Source organism: Ovis aries, chromosome 17 (genome assembly GCF_016772045.2).
Source record: "Ovis aries strain OAR_USU_Benz2616 breed Rambouillet chromosome 17, ARS-UI_Ramb_v3.0, whole genome shotgun sequence".
Lineage (NCBI taxonomy): Eukaryota > Metazoa > Chordata > Mammalia > Artiodactyla > Bovidae > Ovis > Ovis aries.
Window position 1 is genome coordinate 18447132 of NC_056070.1, and position 24279 is coordinate 18471410.

The 24279-nt window shown below is 40.0% G+C and overlaps 2 protein-coding genes across 4 annotated transcripts; both read left to right on the forward strand.

Moving 5' to 3' along the window:
• The first annotated feature begins 1272 nt into the window (after positions 1–1272).
• Positions 1273–7867, forward strand: NDUFC1 (NADH:ubiquinone oxidoreductase subunit C1). Its single transcript, XM_004017243.5, has 4 exons — positions 1273–1361; positions 1850–1953; positions 3822–3901; positions 4807–7867. Exons 1-3 carry the CDS (start codon positions 1295–1297, stop codon positions 3879–3881), a joined length of 231 nt encoding a protein of 76 aa, XP_004017292.1. The 5' UTR covers positions 1273–1294; the 3' UTR covers positions 3882–3901; positions 4807–7867.
• Positions 7868–9512: 1645 nt separating this feature from the next.
• MGARP (mitochondria localized glutamic acid rich protein) lies at positions 9513–23538 on the forward strand. Of its 3 annotated transcripts, none has more exons than XM_027956267.3 (4): positions 9513–10169; positions 16245–16348; positions 21163–21256; positions 22682–23538. In XM_027956267.3, exons 1-4 carry the CDS (start codon positions 10139–10141, stop codon positions 23122–23124), a joined length of 672 nt encoding a protein of 223 aa, XP_027812068.2. In that variant the 5' UTR covers positions 9513–10138; the 3' UTR covers positions 23125–23538. The 3 variants fall into 3 exon arrangements, with proteins under 3 accessions (XP_027812068.2, XP_004017293.3, XP_060256979.1); XM_004017244.4 differs by lacking the exon at positions 9513–10169 and adding an exon at positions 12272–12386; XM_060400996.1 differs by lacking the exon at positions 9513–10169 and adding an exon at positions 12292–12695.
• Positions 23539–24279: the final 741 nt, after the last annotated feature.

Below are 24279 nucleotides of genomic sequence, written 5' to 3' on the forward strand. Positions count from 1 at the left end.
TTGCTTGGAAAATCCCATGGATGGAGGAGCCTGGTAGGCTGCAGTCCATGGGGTCGCTGAGTCGGACACCACTGAGTGACTTCACTTTGCCTTTTCACTTTCATGCATTGGAGAAGGAAATGGCAACCCACTCCAGTGTTCTTGCCTGGAGAATCCCAGAGACGGGGGAGCCTGGTGGGCTGCCGTCTCTGGGGTCGCACAGAGTCGGATACGACTGAAGCGACTTAGCAGCAAAGAAAATGAAGTCACTCAGTAGTGTCCAACTCTTTGTGACCCCATGGACTGTAGGCCTACCAGGCTCCTCCATCCATGGGATTTTCCAGACAAGAATACTGGAGTGGGTGGCCATAAGAGATCAGCAAAAGCCAGTTGTTTGCAACTACCAGATATGTTCTAAGCTTCCCAGGGACCTATAGCGTAGGTGTTCTGTTACAGATATAAAACTGAGGCATAGAGGTTAATTTGCTTCAAAATCATTTAGAATGACTCTTTGAACTTGGCTCTTTGAGCCTGCTCTGCAGCTCCTGGCCTCAGGGGACTGTTTAAACCTGTTAGGTAGGGTGAGGAGGATAGATCTGGAGTCTAAAATCCTCAGTCTAAGAGCCCCTGTTTCCCCAAAAGTGTGATCTTGAACTGGTCAGGTCACTTCTAAAATATTAGGATTCTCTTTTCCTCACAGGGTTGTGAGGATTTACTATGCTACTGTGTGTAAACAAACTTTGGGAACTGTAAGAGGTCCTCTCAAATGTAAGGTATAATAATAGGTCACCTTGGATAAATAGCTTGTCTTCTTTGAGCTTCATCCATAAACTGAGAATAACCACAGCATGTTATGTGACTGTTGTGACGGTGAAATGAGACCATGCATATGTGGGTGCCTATAAATTATATGATGGATTAATGCCCAGTTCCTGGAACACCAAAATCAAACTGATACTATTCAACACACCTTCATTTTCAGTGATCTGGTTCATGTAGGAAGATTTTGGTAAATCCCTAGGGTGGGGATCTGAAATAAACTCTCAGAGGAAAGAGAAGTGGCTAAACTACCTCCTCTCGTACCCCCTCCCGCCTTGCAATCATCCCCTTCCTCACCCTAATTTACAGATTGAGAACTGAGAACAAGGGTCTAAGGGTACCTGGCTTTACCTGGCGTTCTCAGGGTTAGGCGCCCATGCAGCGTGGCCGCCGTACCACGCAGTTCCGCGCCTCCACCCGCCAGGGGGCGCTCGGTCCGACGTCGGCCCCGGGAGCTGCGCGGCTGGAGGAGGCGGAGCCCAGGAAGCCAGGCAAGATGGCGCCGTCCGCCTTTTTGCGCCCATTCTGGAAGCTGCTGGCCCCGGCTAGGTTCCCGAGTGTCTGTAAGTATCTTCCTCGAGCAGGCCGGCCCGAGCTTCCATCCTGCCGTTCCCAGGGTGAGCCCAGCCCTGCCAGGGCAGGAGGGGACTGCCCCCGGGCTCGTCCTGCGGTGACCTTCGCCGACCCTCGTCCCGGAGCCCACGCCTGCCTCCACCCGCGACTCTCGGCTCCTCATCACCCGCCGCCCACCCTCCTCCCAGGGCCACCGACCTCCCTGGGTCTGTGCGAGTGGACTTAGACGGGGGAAAGGGGAACCCTTGCGTGGGCGCTTCCGAGTCGTCTGAGGTTCGCAAAAGCCAATATAGAGGGTTTGAAGGCGTCCTGGACGACAGAGGCCACGGTCTCACTCGACCTCTCTGAACCTCTCCGTGGCTGTTTAAATGAGGAAGTAGAAGCGGGGATGAAATGCGATTATGCGCATTTAAATGGCAGGTTTATTCCTACACGGCGGTAAGTCACAGATTTGGAGACCCTTTCTGTCCCCTTTCAGCTTCATCGCGGTCAAAGTTCTACATTCAGGAACCGCCACATGGCAGTCCTAACTGGCTGAAAGTTGGATTGACCTTGGGCACCTCCGCTTTTTTGTGGATCTATGTAAGTACTTACTCCCTTCAGTCGTGCCAATCCAACCTATTTCTCCATGAGGGAAATCCTAAGGACTAAAAAATGTTAAGATTTCAGAGGCAGGTACACACTACTATATTTAAAATAGGTAACCAGCGAGAATCTACTCTATGGCACGGAAAACTCGGCTCAGTATTCTATAATAACCTAAATAGGAAAAGAATTTGAAAAAGAATAGATACTTGTATGAGTATAACTGAATCACTTTGCTGTACACCTGTAACACATCATTGTTAATCAAATATAAAACAAAATAAAAATTTTTTAAGTGTGTCCAGGATGAAACTTATGTCATTGTTCTTTGCATGGTTTTGTGAATGGCAGTTTTACTACATATTATTTATCCTGTATTTCTTAATGAAGATGGAGACAGGTTGAGTTTTATGAAGGCACTTTTTTCAGATGCCACAGGAACAGATCGTAAGTGAAAAAGAAGGGGGCAACAGAAGATGAGTTGACTGTATGGCATCACCAACTTAATGGATTTGAATTTGAGCAAACTCTGGAAGATAGTGAAGGACAGGGGAGCCTGGCATGCTGCGGTCTGTGGGTTCACAAAGAGTCAGACATGACCTAGCAACTGAACAACTAATGCAAATTAAATCCCATTAAATTTGTTAGACATTAGATTTTAACAGTGTAAATACACTGTTGGAAATTATACCTTTTTGTTTACTGTATGCCAAATGCTTTACCTATGAAAACTTACTTAGTGTTTTCTAAATACAACACTGTGTGGTAGTACTATTATTATTGACCTTTTATGGATGAAGAAAACCCTTGGAGAAGTTAATTTGCTAAACCCAGTTCTCCCTAACTACAGAGCTACACTGTAGACCACTGTGAAATAGCGTCTCTCTATAGATGAATTTTTTAAAAGTTGACCTAAAGTATTGATGCTCCGTTAGCATTTAAATTTTTTGTTTTGTGGCTAATGGTTTTGAAACTTTCTCCACTGCTGCCCACCTTCAACTCCTAGACCTGTATTGGGGATTTTTTTTCCTTAAAGTGATTCAGCCCTTTGACATAAAAAGGAATAAAAGATACTGAAAGTCAATTACAAGTTAGTAACTGATCCGTTTTTAATGGGGAAGGAAATGGCAACCCACTCCAGTTTTCTTGCCTAGGAAATGCCATGAACAGAGGAGCCTGGCTGGGCTACAGACCATGGGGTCAGACAGGACTTAGTGACTGAACAACAACAATCCTTTTTAAATAATGTTTGCTATAATGTAATTTTGTATGTTCTTAAAGTTTTCCTAAAAAAGAAACATGTTGCTGAGAGCTCTGATTGGTAATGAATCGTTGCAACAAATGTCACCCTGTATTAAGGCATTGTTCCAGTTGCATAATCTGTCAGACAGTTATTCTAAGAAAGTGGCTGCCCTCCATGACATCTAATTAACACGTATATAATTGGGAAGTGCAGGTTGGTCATTCACTCACAGTATGAAACTTCTAAGGTTAGAAGTATAATACACATCCACCAACCTCATTTAATAACCGAGTTCTGCTTTGTGTTGGTTTGGCCCCTCTGTGGTAAGGCATTCCAGTTCATTAATTACCCACTGAATGAAGTAATTTATTTGCAGAAGTTGGATTTAAACTTTGGAGGGCTGCCTTCTCAAATTAGTATGTCAGATTGTGGTGAACAAGTATATTCATTCATTGTTTTGGGACTTTTTTATCCTTTAACACTTTATTTCTAACTAGAATAGTTGTAATTCTTTTAATGTGTCCTCATTTCTCTTGTGAAATATAAATATCAACTGTTGGTTTACTTCTTTTAAGTTGCCAGGAAAATTGCATTTCTGATTTTAACTGTTACCTACTTCTAGCTCATCAAACAACATAATGAAGATGTTTTAGAGTATAAAAGAAGAAATGGGTTGGAATAAACTTTGGAAATACTAAAACAGTAAGTATACAATTTTATAGGATGAACAGGAGGATGCAGTTTGACCTCTTTAAATGTGTTTTGCTTATTATTTTATCAGGTTTATACTTTTCAGCACCTATGTTCCTGTCTTTGAAAAATTTATGAGTTTTTAGTACCTGGTTCAGATATCTCTTAGCATAGTCATTTTCAACCATTATGCTTGAACTGCGTTCAAAGGAAGTTGTGCTTAAGAGTGAAACCGAAATCATATTTTCTTAAATCTAATAGTGCTGTACACAGTGCCTTTCTAGCACTTAGGACAAGTTATCATTGCTTGTGTATGACTTTCTTAATATGTCTTTGTCATATACCACACGAGTGTAAGATTCAATGAAAACAGGGCATTCAATTGTTTAAAAAGTTTTAAACTGCATGATGATTTTGTTATGATTGTCACTACAGCTAATACCTAGTTGGACAATTCATAATAAAACCTAGCTATGTATATGGGTGCCATATTTCTGAAAATCCTTTTAAAGCAATCCTGTATTGAGCCTTTTGTAAAGGGAAAAATCACTTTTCTAAATCTCAGCTTCCGTGGATTAGGTTGATTAAACTAGGTAACTTAGATCTGCTGGATAATAAAATAGCAATCGCTAATACTTATCACCTTGCCCACCCAAACTGCTTCAGTCAACCAGTCAAGATAAGTATGAAATAGGTATTTAAATTGAAACCAGATGCTTTTGCTACTCCTGTAGTTGGGATGAAAAAAAAAAAGCTTTTTGCTAAAACTTAGATAAAAATGAGGAGTTGATATTTTTTTGTGGATTTGGTTTTTAAACTTCCCCTGCTGCTATAAGATGAATTATTCAAAATGGTGTAATTTTAATATTATTTCTGCTGGTTAATGCTATAGCTTTCTTTTCTTTTTTTCATTATAGGTGTGTTCCATATAGTGATTATAGCAGTTCCTCTGGATTCACGAATCTGTTGAGTTGTAAACGTGAGAGAAAGAATTACGTGTGACTATATGTCAAGTCAGCATTTGTGTTTTACATAATTAAAAAATACTTCTGTGTTCGTCAGATTATGTATATTGTGACAGTGTATAGAATGTCAGTTCTAAGGTAAATTATTAAAAGTATTTTAATGTGGAACGTGCCATCTGATAATAGGGTCAATGATAATTAAGGACACATTGGTAACAAAACTTTTTAAGGATATAGATTTTTTAAAAGTCCCTGCTGGAGGATTTACTCCTTATATCAACTTTTACTTTCTAATCAAAGCATTTACTCTTTAGTGATCAGGGTGGTAGAGCTACTCCTATTGTCTAAAATACAAGAGAACCCAAATACTGTTTTCTTCTAGAGGAGAAAGTGAAGGTGAATCCTCTTCAAAAAGAGTTTCTTCTGACTCCATTTCCTTGAATTTGGATGATTTTCGTTTGGGTAACAGTTTTTACACCTGTATGGCCACACAGAGTTTGTGGCCTCTTTTTGCTAACATGAATTTTATCCAGTGAATAGCAGACTAGTTCAAAAAGTGAGGGAGGCAGGGTTGGTGGAAGTTAATAGACACAAATTAACAAACACATCATTTATCCCTCATCAGAGCCCTTTCTTATGAATCAGTTAAAATTTATTTATATGCCATTTCACTCCATTCTGATGTTAAATAGAAAGTTTCATTGACTTCGTGTGTGTCTGGGGCTCTGGCCAGCACTTATTCTGGGAGATTGATTGCTCAATGTCTTTGGAAATTATTTCCAAACATAAATTCACAGTTAAATTATTTCAGAATAAGTGTTTAATCCAAATTCAGTGAAAGACCAAATATAATAGTAACTATTAGCATTTGTCAGTTCAAAGTTTTAGCTGGTAGAAGTGGAAAGGACCTTAGGGGTCATATAGACCAGTTTCATAATTTTACATGTGCAAAAACCAGAGGCAAAAAGTCATTTGCCCATCATCAGTGGAAAGTAGAATAATGGATCCTTAAATAAATAATGACCATGTTCTATTCCCTGGAGTTTGTGTATATGTTAGGTTTTATGGCAAAGGGGAGTTAAAGTGGCATATAGAATTAAATTTGCTAATCAGACATACAGATAGATTATCCTGGATTATCTGGCTGGGCCCGATGTAATCACAAGGGTCCTTATAAGTGGAAGAGGGAGGCACCAGAGTGTGTCAGAGTAATGTGACTGGAGAAGGATTCAGTCAGCTGTGGCTAGCTTTGAAAAGGGCAGAGAGCCAAGGAATGGAGAAGGCAAAGAACTTCTCCCCCAGAGCCTCCAGAAAGGAACTCAGACTTGCTGACACCTTGATTTTAGCCCAGTGAGACCCATGTTGGATTTCTCACTTACAGAAATATAAGATGATAAATTTTTGTTGTTTTAAACCACTAAGCTTGTTAACAGCAGCAGTAGGAAACTATTATTGTCAAATTGTATTGGACCAAGAAGTCAGGTACCAACTCCCAATTCAAAGAACTTTAAAAGAAACACTTAGAATTCACATCCCTAAAGGAAGCAGAAAACTCTAAGACACTTTAAATTCTGGAAGCTGATAGCCTCAGTTGAAAATAAAATACAGCTTTAATAAGCAAGATCTACTGTACATCAGGCCTTGAAAATATTGCTACCCTGTGTGGACTTTGATCTTGATTGTGCCAGTGTAACCACATGGAGAGCCATCATGAAGACTGGAGCTGTCCAAAAGAATCTTCTGCAGCGATGGAAATGTTCTGTCTGTGCTAACCAATGCAGTAGCCCCTACTTCCATGTGACTATTGAGTGTTTATTTCATTTTAATTCTTTAAAATAGCCACACAGGGCTGTTGGCTGCAGTATTGAACGGTAGAGGTGCAGATTCTGAGTAACACCTCCTAGAGTTGTGCCACATAGGGGCACTGGTAGAAGATGGTTTCTAAACTGTTGAAACCTAACTCAAATTATATTAAACTAACAAAAATTAAGAGGCTACAGGATGACTCTAAGACCCCCTTAACAGGCATGCACCTGTGCCCAGGAATAATTGAGGCCTGGAACTCAAATGTCATCAAGACTTTTGGTCCTGGCTCTGCTCTCTGTATATCTGCTTTATTGCCTTTACACACAGACCGTCTCTTCCCTAATTCACATTCTAAAGAGAAGGCCACAATCAGTAGCCCCTGGATTTACACCTCAGTTTAAGAGAGAGCTGAACTGAACAAGAATCATTTTGATACTAAATACCTAAGAGAAACTTGGCCAAATGACAGTTCCTTTAGCAATAACATAAAAGAACTTCCAGAAAAAAGAAGATGCAGGCAAAATCATATGTCCAATGCTGTCAAGTTTCTTAGGTCAGAATCAGACCTTTTTTTTTTTTTTTCAGATTTAGTATCTGTGAGATAGTCATTTAAATTATTTTCTTAAGTTGCAATAGAAAAAAAAAAAAGCTTTATGAGCTTAGTTTTAAGAAGTTGTGGTTCATGTTTTGTCCCCCAAAAGATAAGTGAAGTCCTGACCCCCAGTATCTCAGATTGTTACCTTGTTTGGACACAGGAGATTAGAAGATGAGTGCATTGGAGTAGTGTGTGTGCTTAGTTGTATCCGCCAGTCTCCTCTGTCCATGGAAATTTTCAGGCAAGAATACTGGAGTGGTTGCCATTTCCTTCTCTGTGGGACCTTACCTACCAAGGGATTGAACCCACGTTTCCTGTGTCTCCTGCATTGCAGGAGGATCCTTTATCCACTGAGCCATTGGGGAAGCCCTTTGTAAAATGGATCCTTAATCCAATATGACCGATGCATTTCTAAGAAGAAAAGAGGCAGAGAAGATAACCTTAAATGAGGGAGGCAGAGATTGGAGTGATTCGTCTGCAAAGCAAGGAGGACTGGTAAACATCAGGAGCTGGAAGAGGCAAGAGAGGATTCTTGCCTGCAGGTTTCATGCCTTGATTTCAGACTTCTAACCTCCAGAACTGTGAGAGAATAAATTTTGTTGTTTTAAACCATCCAAGTTTGTAGTCATTTGTTTTGGTAGCCTTAGGAAAATAATATGGAAATGGTAGGGAATGTCTTGTTTCTTTTACTGCAGAAGAGAAAGTGGATAGATGAGAGGAGTGCTGAGGAACCTCCAAGAAGAATTACCGTCTTGATTACCCTTTCTCCATTTTATTGAAGTATTTTAGGCCATTAAAAGGGTGCTTATCAGCACCTTCTCAATTGCTTGCCAATCTGTCTTCCTAGACACTTCTTTAAAAGCACTTATTTGGCTGCACAGGAGTCTTAGTTGTGGCATGCAGCATCTTTAGTTGGAGCAGGTGAGATCTAGTTCCCTGACCAGGGATTGAACCCCACCCTCTGCTTTGGGAGCACAGAAGTCCACCATCAGGGAAGTCCCCCTATATTCTAAATTGTTTTACCTTATATCCATATTGATCTGTTGAAAGTACAAGTTATAGCCTAGGGATTTAATATTAAGAAAAAGCTGTTTCTAGCTTTCTATGGAGTCTAGGAAGTCAGTCTTCGAAAATTGCCTTTAATTATATGGAACTTAAGCCTTGAATAAGTATTAATATTGTCAGTAGCGGATTCTTAAAATTTGTTTTCAAAATTAATATTGTCAACAATCACAATTAGGCGGAAATCATTAGACAAACCAATTTAACTCCAACCCTAGATTCTTGTTTTCCCAACAAGACCAAGAAAAATTGTCAAGGATGTGCTCAAGGGCAGCATTATAAACAATGTGACTAACAGCTGGGAAACTTGTCTGAGCCTTACAGAGTCATCTGTAGCAAAGACCTACTGTTAAAATTCTCTTGGGGTTCTGGAGAAACAGCTTGCTATAGAATGAATTTGACAACCCACAGGCATGTCCTCTCTTGGGAAGTATTTCATCAAGATGTGAAAAGAGGCTGGCATCAAAATGGAAAGCCACATATCCTACAAGAGCAGTAGTTCAGTTCAGTCGCTCAGTCGTGTCCGACTCTGCGACCCCATGAATCGCAGCACGCCAGGCCTCCCTGTCCATCACCAACTCCCAGAGTTCACCCAAACTCATGTCCATCGAGTCGGTGATGCCATCCAGCCATCTCATCCTCTGTCGTCCCCTTCTCCTCCTGCCCCCAATCCCTCCCAGCATCAAGAGCAGTAGAGTAGGTAGCAAATTCCCTTTGATCCGAGAGGCACAAGCTTAAAGCTAAGATGAAAAGGGATCTGGAGAAGTAGCACTGTTTATCTCACAGTTCTTGCCTCTCTCAGCTAGGATGGCCACATCCAACATAGAGGACACAATAAACTCCCCACTGGACTTTACCATATGATGAGAGGGTGGAATATAATGGATATTGTCATATGCGCACTGAGCGGCTTCAGAACATTGTAAGGGAAACGAGCTTCAGTTTAGGCTGGAAGTCAGAAGCTAGCACTGCCTCCCCCAACTAGCTGAGCACGTTTTATACCTAATGTGCTTTTGCGCGTCCCAAAACCCTATGAGTAAAGGAATTACCCACATTTTACTCAGACCAGTAAATTAGAACAGGTATGTGACTCCCAAACTAAGACTGTTAACAGTGTTATACTACCTTGATTTTTTTCATGTCTAATACAAGGATAATCAACATTCCTCCTCCTACTCCTTAGGCTTGTATAGAGGACGAAGTACAGATGTGACAACATGTTGGGAAAAATTTTAAAGCCCGATATACATGTGAGTTGGGCTTCCCTAGTAGCTCAGCTGGTAAAGAATCCTGCAATGCAAGAGACCCTGGTTCAATTCCTGGGTGGGGAAGTTTCCCTGAAGACAGGATAGATGACCCACTCCAGTATTCTTGGGCTTCCCTGGTGGCTCAGAGGTTCAAAGAATCTGCCTGCAATGTAGGACACCTGGTTTCAATCCCTGGGTTAGGAAGATACACTGGAGGAGAGCATAGCAATCCACTCCAGTATTCTTGCCTGGAGAATTCCCATGGACAGAGGAGCCTGGCAAGCTACAGTCCATTGGGTTGCAAAGAGACGCGACTGAGCAAAACAGCACATACATGTGAGTTATTTTTGTATTTGAATTAGTTGGTTTGCATTGTTTAAACCAGTTTCACTCTAACCAGCGCTCTTCTTTTACATTTACTATTGATATCTGGTCAGAGATATCTTTGTGATCATTGACCCCCATTAATGGGAGGCTTGGCAGCCACTGCTGAGAAAAAAACATTGCTTCCATGTATGTCTCTGTAACCTGAAACTGTGAGCAGTACCAGAAATCATAACTTGTTCCTTGAAGAATGCCCCGGAACGCCAGCGATAAGATACTTGGTAAATATTTGTGAAATAGATTATAAGCAATCCTCAGCATCTAGAACACATATGTTGTAGGCATTCTGATAGATCCTGATAGACAGTGTGAGTGACTGACAGCAGGTGGCTGCTGTGGAACCTGGGGATCCAGAGAAGCTCAGTCTATACTGAGACCCTGAGTCTACATTGGAATTCCAAAGGGAAAGATCTAGAACGGTGTTCTGGGAGCCATTACCATTTACAGGTGTTTACTCAGAGAGAATCCTGTTTTAGGGAAGCTGACAATACTCTAAATACCAGGATAATGTATATACTAGTTCTCTTTCTTTTTTTGACTGTGTCACCCCTCTTGCAATATCTTGGTTCCCTGACCCTAGATTGAACCCAGGCCCCCGACAGTGAAAGAGCCTAGTCCTAACCACTGGACTGCCAGGGAATTCCCTGGCATTCTTTTTTTCCCCCCTAGATTAATTTATTTAAATGCATTTACTGCCTTTGACTATTTCCTCTCCCTGGAAACTTTCAAAATTCAGACCTAAGTAGGCCAAAGAAAGAATGAGCTGTAGTGGTAGACAGATTTTTTTTGTTTTAATCCAGCAGCACCAAATTGGAAATGGTTGGGAGCTCTCCCCACTGATTTGATTCTATTTGTCAGTCTGTTCTATCTGCTGGCAGTTCATTCTAAGATGTGTGCTTGATGCTGGCCAAAGGTAGCAAGTATACTAATCTGCATTTTGTTGTATTTCAGGACTACCTAACTTCTTGGTAGATGGTCTGGGTCTAGCCCCATCTTCCAGGCTTGGAAGTCTAAATTAGACCTCTCATTAACAGCTTGCCTAATTGCTCTTAAGATTTAGTCGCTAGGAATAGCTCATTATTCTGACCATCAAAAAATAAAAAAACCAGTTCTGATCATTGACTTGTACTCCTTAAATGAGAGTATATTAAATATTAGAATTGGGTTAAAACTAGAACCTCTGAGGAATGTTTAGTTATTTGCATAGTGAATGAGCAAATATTTTGCCTGAAATATGCCCAGAGAACTTGAAACTAGAAGGACCATGTTCATGTCCTTAAAAAAAAAAGTCACCGCCATTGTTTGTTAAATGGAATAATTGCCACCTTCCTCAGAGGGATGAAATGAAAATTAAAAGAGAAAATTATGTGAAAGTGCTTTGTAAACTGTCAAATGCCAAACACACATAAGGGGTTATTACAGTAGGAAATGGTCCCTTTCAAAGGTTGATCATTTCAGGGAAGTCCCAAAGATTAATCATTTAAGAAATGTTATAAGCATAAATTACTAGTTTCCGTATTGAAACTGTGACAGATTCTTGAAGACATGATGAGGAAAGTAATTGAAATTTGGAGGAAAAGCCTAATTAGTGTTTTTAATTTATTTGGAAATACTAGTTTGACATCCCGGAGAAGGAAATGGCAACCCACTCCAGTATTCTTGCCTGGAGACTCCCGTGGACAAAGAAGCCTGGCGGGCTGCTGTCCATGGGGTCGCACAGAGTCGGACACGACTGAAGCGACTTAGCAGCAGCAGCAGTTTCACATCCCATAGAGGAATATGCAGCACTTTTGGAGATTATATTTTAAAGTCATTGTAATAGTGAATTGCCTAGAGATTCAGCCATTACCTGGGAATTTTCGTAGGATTCTGAGAGCACCCAGAGCACCAGTGGAATGCTGAGGCTGTCTCTCTTTGATTTGTCTTCTGGGAGCTTGCAGCTACCCTTTCCACTCCTAGGAATGCTAGTGGCGTACATGAGATAAAGTGGGTTCCGATTTCATGGGGTATGATCAGTCATGTCTGTCTTATTCCAGATGAGAGGTCCGAAACATTTCCAGTCCACTCCGAGTGGAAGATAAGGCAGTGGGCAGGCAGATGACAGCGACTTCATGTTTCCCTATCCCGATAACTGAGGTGCCGCCCGCCGTCAGCTGAGTTCTCAGGCCCAGGAAAAAGCAACAGAGTCTGGAGATAGATTTGAGGGAGGATGGTGCAGAAGACCAACCCCTATGCACATCCCCAGAGACCGCCGGGGCGGGGCGGGCAGGGGTCGGCGCCCCTCCCCGGGGCGGGGCTCGCAGCCCGCGGCCGGCTCAGGGCTAGAGAGGCTGCTTCGCTGCTAGCAGCTGGCGCGATGTACCTCCGCCGGGCGGTCTCCAAGACCCTGGCGCTCCCACTGAGGGCGCCCCCAGGCCCCGCGCCGCTCCGGAAAGACGGTGAGTCCCAGGTGCCGACCGGGGATCCTCTCCCGGCGTCCAAGCCTGAGGACAGGTGCCTCGCGCACAGATTGCGGGGGCGCCCCCAGTGCCCATCTGCCCTTGGTGGGTCAAATCCATCCCCAGGCAGCAGAAGCCTGAAGTTGATGGGCGAGAGATGGGAGAGAATGGCCGGGAAATCTCCCCGAAATTCTTGGAGATCTTGGAAGTAGGGAACCTTTCCAGCGTGGGCTTCTGAATCCGGACTAGATTTCCTGAGTTCGAATCTTGATCTTGGGCAAGTGATTTAACTTCAGTTTTTCTCAACTGGTAAATGGACAACAATTGTTGTTAGTTTTAATGAATTATTATGTAGTTAGAAGCGCTTAGAAAACTGCCTGGCTAACGTAGGCATAGCTTCCCACTGGTATTGACATAACGGACCAAGGCGTTCTCCATCTTTACGAGGATGCAGAGGTATTGGTGGGCAGATGGTCACAGATCTGCGGGCCAGGCGGGTTGCGGGAGGGAGGCAGTGTCGGTCCAGTAGAAATTGGGTAACTGCTTTTGAGAAATAAACTGCAGACTTGGCCAGGACTCGGCCCTCGCGGGCCGTGGCATCCCCGCTGAGGAAGCGGCTTCGTCGCACCTTCTTTGGGGGCTGCACAGAAAACTGGAGCTCACCAGCTGTTCGACTGCGGCGCCCCTGGATCTGTCACCCGTAGATTTTCTAAAACATGGGGAAAGGGACATATTTCCTAGAAGTGAAATGGCAGTGCGACTTGGAAGCTTATTAAATAAAACTTGACACGTACGAAAGCGCCTAGCATAGGGCCTGGGACATCACAGATGCTTAAGTGTGAGCACTGAGAGCATCTTTCCCCGGCAGCCGGCGACCCTGGATCCAGGTCCGCGCCACCGGAGAACTTCTGCCCCGGCCGGCTCAGTCCTAGTCTCCATACGTCTCCCCCGTCCTTTCTGTCCCTGATTGGGGCGCCGGCTCTTAGACAACCTCATGGGAAATTCTTGGTTCTCCCTTCACTTTGCCTCTCTCCTAAGCATAGATCGTGCTTTGGAGTCGGGGAGAGGGGAAAGAGAAAGACTCCGGCGGAAAATTCCATGGCCTATTTCCACACACCCTCCCCTCACTTTGATTAAGCCTGTGGTGGTGATTAGTGGTAGTGGGAGGGGAGCAAGGTCTGCCTAACTAGCATTATTTTTCCTCTTCAAATGCTCCTGGGAAGAAATTGCCTCCATTAACAGAAATAAGGAGACTTCGTTTTCCTTGATCTTTATGCCGAGTAAGATAGAGCAGGTTTTCCGCTGGTGCAATAAGAGGAAACCATTTATTTGAAATTTCTGAAGATAACGAGGGAGACAGATGAGCCCCCTGACCGTGGCCTTTCCCGTTATCTCACCGCAGCCCTCACCGGCCACCCGGACAAGCATATATATCTTTTAATTTTTTTGGTAGCTACGCATATTTCAGATAATTACTTGGGGCAAAAGAAAAGCAGTTTTAAAATTCTAAATAGGTTAGCAATACTGGTTGTAGCAGTACTACAAAAAAAGACCAGTACTTTTTCTCATTTTCACCTAATTTTTTGATTTAAGTATTTTCAGAATTGTTAATTGTCTGAAAATTTCGCTTTGGTCGTGAGCATTAACTTTTTATTGGTTCTTTCAACTTTGATGAAAAATGTAATTGATTCAGTTTACCGAAGGATTAAATTCTTACTGTGCCTCATCAAATTTTGTTCTCTGGTTTTTGCTTAAAAAAATGTAAAATTTTAATGAGTAAATAAATTAGGTTTATAGTAAATCACTGGAAAAACTCAGGGGCAAAATAGAAGTCACTGATAAATCCTATCACTTAGTGAATACCACTGTTTATTTGTATTTTAGTGTGCACAGTGTTCCACACCATTTTTTCTCCCTGCATTTTTTCCTTTTGTACATTGCTTCCACAAATCTGGGATAGTCCTATAAAGATTACTTTCCTGTAACTTTTCACTTAATATATTGTAAATATTTTCTCATATAGTCTTCTGCAAAAATTAAAATATTTATGTTTCATATTATGAATATGCTAAAATTTATCTAATCCTTGCTGAATATTTATTTCTCATTTTACTGCTCATTTGAATATCTTTGTCTTAATTTTCTTTGTATTTGTCTTTACTTAAATGTTTGTAATTTTCTCTATTTCTTCCTGTTAAAAAAACCTTTATGATATTTATGCCTGGTTGCTGACTATGAAAACTACATATTCCCATATTAATAACAGATATATTTTTAAACCAACAAAAGCTCCACTAGAAGTCTAAGACATAACTTCTTACCATAGCCTCTCTGGGCAAATGTGTGAAAAAAAAAAAATGTTTTTTTCCTAAGCAATGATCATTTATATGCAAACTAAGAACATATATACAAAATCTTTCCAGTTTTGCTACTACAGAGATTTGTAGTTTGTGAAGATGTCTCAAGATTTGCCTTCTGCAAATCAGAGCTTCTTCCCGGTCCCCACACCCTTATTCTCTGTGTCAGGTCACATCAAAATACTTTGCATTTTCCTCATCACACAGGCCTCATGCTTTTGCACACGGTCTGCCTTCTGCCTCCAGCGCCATTTTCCCTCCCCTTATTTATCTGACAAACTCCTCCTTTCCCTCAAAGCTAGGTCATGTCTCTTCAACTGTGACAGTTACACTGAGCCGGCTGGCTGAGTTCTTTCACTGCATTTTCCCGCTGTTGTTGCTTCGGCTTTCATATTTCATCTATTACATCATTTGTCGTACTGCGTTGCAGTTATTTGCCTACAGTAACTTGTCTCTACATCTTTTCCTTCTTTTTTGAGGCTAGGGACCTGCTGTGTTGTGCTTACAGTCATATTTTTGTTAAGATTATTTAATTAATTTATTTATTTTGGCTGTGCCTCAAGGCATGTGGGATTCTAGTTCCCCAATCAGGGATTGAACCCACACTTTATGCATTGCAAGTGCAGAGTCTTAACCATTGGACTGCCAGAGAGGTCCCTTCAGTTATACTCTTAATTCTTCTAACAATGCCAAACACATTACTGTCCAACTGTGTTTGTCAAATGAGTAATAAATGTCTCTACTTTTTTATCTTTAAAATAGAGAATTTTAGCTTTAAGCTTCTTCTAGCTTTGAGTTTATTATAAAAAATTTCAACTCCATAGCATACAGTGTATACAAATTCTAGCACTACACAGTTAATATATTTAAGTAGAGTAGTATAGTACCTTACCTATTTCTATTAGTTTCTACAAAATTGCCCTTCTATTTTAGATATGAACTTATTGGCAACATTTGTCTTTAAAAAGTTTATATCTGCCCATCTTTAAAGGTTTTATATTAGAAGAATTAAAGTTTCTATGTCTGCATTTGTGTTATAGATTTATAGAAACATGTTGTATTTCCACATACATTTTTATTTAACACAAAAATTTTAAGCACAAATTACTTAATTCATTTTAAAAAATAACATTTTCCATTGAATGCTGTGGTATAGTATATATAATAAATGGATTTCTTTTGCTAACCTGTATTTCATTTGACTGTTAAAATTGTTTAGTGCTTTTGTCATTTCTCCTTACTCACGCCTGCATTCCTCCTAAGAAAAGCATGATGCTGAGCATCAAGACGACAGGTTTCATAAGTAATTATCAAATCAGATTGAGAAAAATGTCAAGTGGAATTATTGCCCTACCTTGTAATACTGTATTCCTTTAAGCTAAAATCAGTTGATGTTAATATAGTCTATGCTTACTGAGGGGAAAAAAAAAAAATTTTATGTAATCATTTAAAATAGTTTTGCCCATGGTGGAGCTAACTGTGTTTAAACTTGTTTTCGTAGCATCTCTTCGCTGGATATCATCTAACAAATTCCCTGGATCGTCTGGATCAAATATGATCTATTATCTGGTTGTAGGTGTCACAGTCAGTGCTGGTGGATATTATGTAAGTGATTAAATAACCTTGGGGTTCAGGAACTCATATATTTTACAACCTGTGGTAAAACTCAAAGCAATGTCAAGATCAGGACCTACGAGTAATTGAATATGCAAGATTATGAAAGAGGAATTTAAGTATAAAATGCTTAATACTGCTAAGTATGGATTACTTCCAGTAAAAAACTTGTTATTATAAGTACGAGTTATATATAAATACTAATACGTTATTATAAATACTATACGTTATTATAAATACGAGTAGTACTAATGGCTGACATTTGAGACCATATTTCAGACTCATGATTCATTTAATAATTACAATTCTTTAAGGTAAGTACTATTAATAACATTCACCAAAAACTGTTTTGAGAGAGAAACTTTTAAAAAACTTAATAGACTTTATTTTAAAGACAAGTTTTAGGTTTACAGAAAAATAAGCAGGAAGTGCAGAGAATTCCCATATTCCCCCCTTAACCCTCTGACCCCCTTTTCCTTATCAACAACCTCCCCTTAGTGAGCTACAGTTTCTTACAACTGATGAGTCAATACTGATACACTGTTATTACCTGAAGTCTGCAATTTACATGAGAGGGCACTCTTAGTGTTGTACATTATATGGATCTTGACAAAGATATAATGACATGTATTCACCATAACGCCTTTCCCGGTGGCTCAGCGGTAAAGAATCTGCTTGCAATGCAGAAGTCTCAGGAGAAGCAGACTCAGTCCCTGGGTCCAGAAGATGCCCTGCAGCAGAGCATGGCAACCCACTCCAGTATTCGTGCCTGGAGAATCTCTATGGACAGAGGAGCCTGGTGGGCTCAGTCTGTAGTATCACAAAGAGTCGGACACGACTGAAGCAACTTCGCATGCAAACATACACCTTCACCGTTTCAGCAGCGTACAGTCTCACTGCCCTAAAAATCCTCTGTGCTCCAAGTAGTCATTCTTCCTTCCTTCCCCACAATCTTTTTATTGTCTCCATAGTTTTTATTAGCTTTATATTTTTTTTGTTAAAAAATAGTATTTGTCAATGTTGTTTTAAAAAATTCAAAATACCCACATATATAACATCAAAAGAATGTTTTCCTGCCTGGTTTCCCTTATTCACTCCCTGCCCATAATCACTATAAAACAGTGCTTTTAACAGTGTGATTTTGAAGCTGAAAAAAAACTGAAACAGGGAATTCCCTAGCAGTCCAGTGGTTAGGACTCAGCACTTTCAGAATTGTGGGCACAGTTCAATCCTTGGTCAGGGAACTAAGATCCCAAAAACTGTGCAGTGTGGCCAAAATAATAATAATAAATTCTATTAAATTGAATCATTCCTCATTTTGTCATAAACTTTCTAAATTGAAATTGAATCTTTATTATGAATAAAAGTAGAATAAGTATTATTCTTCAGAAACCATAAGACTACACAATCACTACATTTTGGTTTGACACTACAGAAATTTTTAGTCTTAATTACGAGCAGTTTGTAGGACTATGAAGACAATGAAACCAAAATGCATATTCGAATCTTCAGGAATTTGAAAGCCTCAAGAATCTATAAAGTTCAAAGATGTCATTTTTATTATTGTCCTCCTCTAATCTGCTTTCACTCTTACCTAGATTCCTTTGCTTTTACCATCTTTCCGCTGCTTAATATTGAATTCACTGCCCACAGCTACTCTAGTCAGATATAGGCCACTGGATAAAACAGATTAAACTAGGTCATGTGATTATGTGGGAAGCTGGAAGACTGAATTTCATCTGGACATCGCCACATCCCTAATTATGCTTACTAGTGCCAGACATGAAACCTCTCCAGTCCATTAAATCTTTCTTTGCAAAAGCAGGAATAAACTGGACGGTTAGAAACTGGCTACTCGTGAGAGCTCTTTCTGGGCTTGTTCTCTGACAGTGGGAGTGGAAATTGGACAAGGCAATGCTCTCTAAGTCCCTTTCCACCTCTAAGATTATATAGTTTTAATTTTGAATGTTGGAAGCCTTAATTCCCAAGAATCTTAGGCTACTTTCAGGAGGAAATACAGAATGTGAAGCACTCCAAAAACCTGTATTCTTATAATATTATTCTATCATATTAGAATAATATTATCCTAATATAGAATAATAAATTCTATATTAGATTTAATCCAAATGAAATCTACAGATGTTCTGTAGCCAAGAACACTTTTTCATTTCCAAGTAAAACCTACTATGAGAGCCTCTTAAAATCTGAGAAAGGCCCAGGTCACTTCAATTTTTTGAGAGTCCAGCTATATTTTTAAAAAATTATTTATTTACTTCTGGCCACCCAAGTGGCATATGGAATCTTAGTTCCTCAACCAGAGATTGAATCTGCACTCCTTGCATTGGAAGCGCAGCATCTTAACCACTGGATCACCAGGGAAGTCCAAGGTCTGGGTATCTTGAAAAACAAAATGCCAGACTGGGTTTTAAAAGCTGTGATAGATTTTAAATGCTCATATTTAATAAATATATAGTGTCATTTGGAAATTATTTCCAAAGTCTAACTCTGAGACCCTCTCTTTTAATTGATCTTTCTTCTACTCTGCTTGATTATGTTAGATTTTAAAAAGCTAGGTCCTCTAGGTTACACATGAGTGTGAGTTATTCTTATATCTCTTTGATTCTACTTTAACAGCTCAATTGTGTTTTAGCCCCTTGAACAATAAGACTAACGTCCTTGGGATGTTGCTGCTGGCATGGCCATTTCAGGACCGTGAACTTGGGCACAGGTTCAGCTTTACTGTCCTGAGAACTGACTCAGCATATTAGTCAGAATCTCCCACCCCACTGGGAAAATACTCCTTGCTTTTATACAAAAACGTTGACTCTCTTTCCTGCTGATCTTGTTTGCTCTGTATATTTCAAAGCTAGATGGTTCACGTCAGAATTCACCAAACCCTGAGGGTTGCTTAAGGCCCACTTTTGCATCATTTTCACCATGAGCTTATCCATTTTCCATTTTCATAGTCTAATTTTAACATGCCAAGAAATGGTTTGTAACTTACATAGGAAAACTTCTAAAGAGATTAATGATTATGATTATTAGAAATTTAGAAAATGCTACATATACATTTGTTTTTGTTGTTTAGTTGCTCAGACTCTTTTCCAACCCTCCAGGCTCCCCCCGTTCATGGGATTTTCCGAGCAAGAATACTGAAGTGGATTGCCATTTCCTTTTCCAGACAATCTTCCCAGCCCAGGAATCAAACCCATGTCTCCTGCGCTGCAGGCAGATTCTTACCATTGAGCCACCTGGGAAGCCCCACATATAAATATACAATTTTTAAAATTTATCATCCTACCACTAAGAGAGAAATCTTTACTAACATTTTTTAAGCTGAGATAATACAAACAATATTATCTAACTAGTGAGATTTTCATTTTTAAAATATCATTGTCTAATATGAATACAGGCCAGAGATTACTGCTTGAATTGGAAATGAAAAGATGCCTGTACTGTACATTGTATCTAAGGTTAAGATAGCTTTATTCCCAATTCTGTTTTGCAAGTAACCTATGGTAAGTCATATTTCTGCTTCTAATGACTAACCCTAGAAATCTTCACTGGGCTCTACATATCTGTCATTTTGGAAGATTTTTTGAAAACTTCTTATTGTGAGAGAATTGAGTGGAGTTTCATATGCAGTTATAATAACTAATACCAAGACAGCTTATATACCTTGCACCTCATTTCCCCTGTGCCAACATCTCTCCTAACTGTAATACAGTATCACAGTCAGGAGACTAACACTGATACGATCTATAGACCTTATTCAGGTTCCACGAGCTTTACGTGCACTTGTGCATGTGTTTGCGTGTGTGTGTGTGAACACCTAACTGCATGTATTTAGTCCTAAGCAATTTATCACGTGTGTAGATTCATGTGTTTACCACCACAGTCAAGAGACAAAGCTATTCTTTCATCACAAGGATCTCCAGTGTTGTCTTTTGTAATTGTGCTTCCTTCCCTCCTGCTCTCTTCTCCCTCCCTCCGACTTCCTGGCAACCACTAATCTATCCTCTATTTCTATATTTCTTATCATTTCAAAAATGTTACCCACCCCTCAAATAACATGAAGTAGATGGAGTCTGAAGGTATGTAACCTTTTGAGACTGGCTTTTTTCACTCAGCATGATTTACCTGGAGATTCATCCAAATGGTTTCCTGTACCTATAATTCACTCCTTTTATCTATAGTTTATCCCTTTTATGGCAGAGCAGGATCCCATGTCATGGGCGCACCACAGCCCGTGTAACCAACCAGCCTGTGTAGGACTTCTGGACCACTTCCAATTTTTTTGGCTATTACAATTAAAGCTACCATGAATGTGTGTGTGTTCCGGTTTTTGTGTGCACATAAATTTCTGCTGCTCTGAGATGAATGCCAGGGGATATTTTTAAATGCCTATCAGAATATTTTTTACTCTAGAATAACTTATTACTTTCTTCTTTGTCTTTATCTACTTGGTGTGTTTTCAGTTATCTTTGACCTCTCTCACAGCATTTCTTTCTTTTCTTTTTTAAATTTAATTTGGCTGTGAGGCATGTGGATTCTTTGCTCCCCCAGCAGGGATAGAACATACAGCCCCTGCATTGGAAGGGTGGAGCCTTAACCGCTGGACAACCAGGGAAATCCCTCTTTATTTTTAGAAAGCATTCTACTTAATGACAAAGATTTCCAAAGAGGAAATTTAAAAAATAGATGGTGTGTATTGCTTTTTCCTCTTTGAACTGTATGTACCTTTAAACTTGGCATGGTGAACCTTCTTGCTCAAGAAATAAATTTAAGCACACATTCACTTTCAGACTTACAAGAGAGTCACATCAGGGAAGGCCAAACGCAGCGATCATGTAACAGATTTGAAAGAAAAAACCAAAGCGGAGTTACATCCACCTCAAGGTAAAGTGAATTCACTATTTTCTTTTTCCTTGAGGCACTGATTTTCATCATCATAGTCTAGTGATGAACACTATTTGATTTTGGCTTCTTTACTTAGTCCAGAATGGCTGTGGGTAGGAGTTCATTCAAAAAGGAAAAGTCCAACCAAAGCCTAAAGACATTTTGGATGTGTGTGCTTGGTAAATGAAAACATTATACATTTAAACTGCTGACAAGCATCTTTGACTTCTTTGTGTGATAACATTACTTTTCCCCTACTCAGGTTCCCATTCATGCCTATAAGCTTGACCTTTCATTTCTCTCGTTATGTTTTTAAGTTACGAAACTCATTTTGTTTCAGTTTTGGCTAAGACCATCTGTGTGCAGTGACATTAATAGAGTCAGTCATCTCTACTGAGTCCCTCAGTTCAGATGATTGATAAAATGGCAATTAGGAAGAAGAGAAACTTCATATTTTCACCCTAATGTATACTTTTTTGCCTTAAAGTGCTTGCTTTATATCATACTTTCTTCCATTTCAGCTATCACGTCATTATTATCAAATACTATGATCACTATTAAGGGACAAGGAAAATAGCTTCTTATGCACCAGTGTTAACCTTTTTGTCATGAGAACAAAAGGAGAATATCATTAATAAACATATTGAATATAATCATGAGATGGTTGACTATAATAATACTAAAATACAGCATTTCCATAGCGTTTCCTTGGTTTTAACTGTTTTCACATATATTACTTTAGTCAATCCTCCCAATAACTCTGTTAGGTAGATATTATTAATATACCCATTTTACAGGAGACAAAAACTGAGGTTGAGGGAGGATTAGTGACTCTTCAAAGTCATCAGTAAGTTGGTTATTTTCCCATGCTATTGCACATGACACATGGCCTGTTTATTTTCATGACCTGTATTTGAATAAATAATACATGTAAATTATTATTTTTTAAAGTTCAAGAGTTTCCAAACAGTTTGCAAAATAGCAGACTCCCCATTTTTCCTCTCCAGAGGCAACCCGTAACACCAATTTCTTTGTGTCCTCCTGGAGAGTCTTTACAAATATAACTATTTAGGTTTCATCTTACCTTCCTTTTGTCCTATCACAAATAGTACCATACATGTACACTGCTCTTTTCCACTTAACAGACCACCTTGAAGACCATTTCATATCGGTACTTATTGATTTGTCTCAGTTTTTAATTTTTATATATTTATTAAAAAAAAATTTTTTTTGGCAGCAAGGCAGAACATGCAGTACCTTACTTTCCTGACCAGGGATAGAACCCACACCCTTGGTAGTGGAAGTACAGAGCCCTAACCTTTGGGCTGCCAGGGAATTCCCTGACTCAGCTTTTAAGATGACTGTAGAGTGTCCACTGTATTCCCGTGCTCTTTAACACTTTTTTTAATGGACTGAATTTTAAAGGTGAAAAAGAGAACCTTGTGGGTGCTGAGGAAGCCAGTTTAGAAGCCCCTGAAGTATCTTCAACGGAAACTTCTTTGGTGCTTACTGAAGAGATTCCCGATGCTCCAGCGGTGGTCGTAAAAGAGGCTCCCCCCTGTCCAGATGACACCGAGGCTGCTCCTGCGGAGACCGTGGCGGTCGGTGCGGAACCTAGGCCAGAGATGACAGAAGCGGCGACAGTGGAGACAGCAGAGGTCAGCACTGAAACGACCTCGGAGGTCACGGGCGCAGCTCCGGAGGAAGCTGCTGCCGTGGGTAGTGATGAAGGTACATCAGAGAACGAAAGCCCTGGTGAATGTGCTGAACTGGAAGAAAATTCTCCAGTTGAGTCAGAATCCTCTGCAGGGGAGGATTTACAGGAAGAAGCCTGTGCAGGTTCTGAAGCCGCCTCAGCCCAAGGCTAATCTCATGCTGATTGACACCTCAGCCAAAAAACGCCATAGAGGGGCTGATAGGTGTTTTTGTAGTTTTAGTAACCTTAGATTAAAAAAAAAAAAAAAAAAAAGCTTCTTTTCTGGAAAATGGTATTGTGCCTTGAGGATTTTTGTTTTTGTTATCTGCTGATCGATTTCAGAATGGAGAAATTTGAGATTTTACATGTCTGAATAGTTTTCTGCTCTCTGGGATCAGAGTATGACATGGCAGTAAAGAGCTTAAAGAATTTCATCTGTGAATTTAAATTTTATGTGACAGAGATTGAGCTATCTTTATAACCTGCATTCACATTAATTTTGCTCTAACTTTACCTTTCTTTAATGTATGTAAATCTAGGTTCTTGAGTTTTAATTTGAACTCTAAATAAATTTGGAAAATCTTTAGTGCTTCTATTATTATTCACTCACATCTATATGTATGAATAGTATATATTAACGTGCACACATATAACATCACATAAACATTACAGTGTTATCAAAGAAAACATAATCTATGGAAAACTCTGTGTATGGCAATATGTATATCCTTTCTCCCATCTATGTTACATGGGGACTGTGCCGATATTTTCCATATTAGCTTAGTTCTCTTTGAGCAGTGTTTATTGAGGACTTACACTTCGTGCTAGGGATCATTCATTCATTCCCATATTCAGCAAGTATTAACTGAGCATGTATATTTACCAGGCACTGTTTAAGTGCTGAGATTTTTTTAAAAAGCAAAAATTCCTGCCCTTCCCAGCTCATGTTCTAGGGTATATATATATTAATAAATACTCTGTGCTATGCTTATTTGTTCAGTCATGTTCCTCTCTTTGTGACCCCATGGATTGTAGCCCACCAGGCTCCTCTGTCCGTGGGGATTCTCTAGGCAAAAATACTGGAGTGGGTTGCCATGCCCTCCTCCAGGGTATCGTCCCAGCCCAGGGATCAAACCCAGGTCAACAGATAATAAATAGTAAGCAAGATAAATAAGAAAACTCTAAACAGATAAATAATAAACAAGATAAATATAGTCTGTTAGATACTGATAAGTATTTGGAAAAAAGTAATGAAAGAAAAGGAATCCTACATGTTGGTTTAGGGGTGGGAGTTGTCGATTTAGGCAGTGCAGCCAGAGAAGCCTTA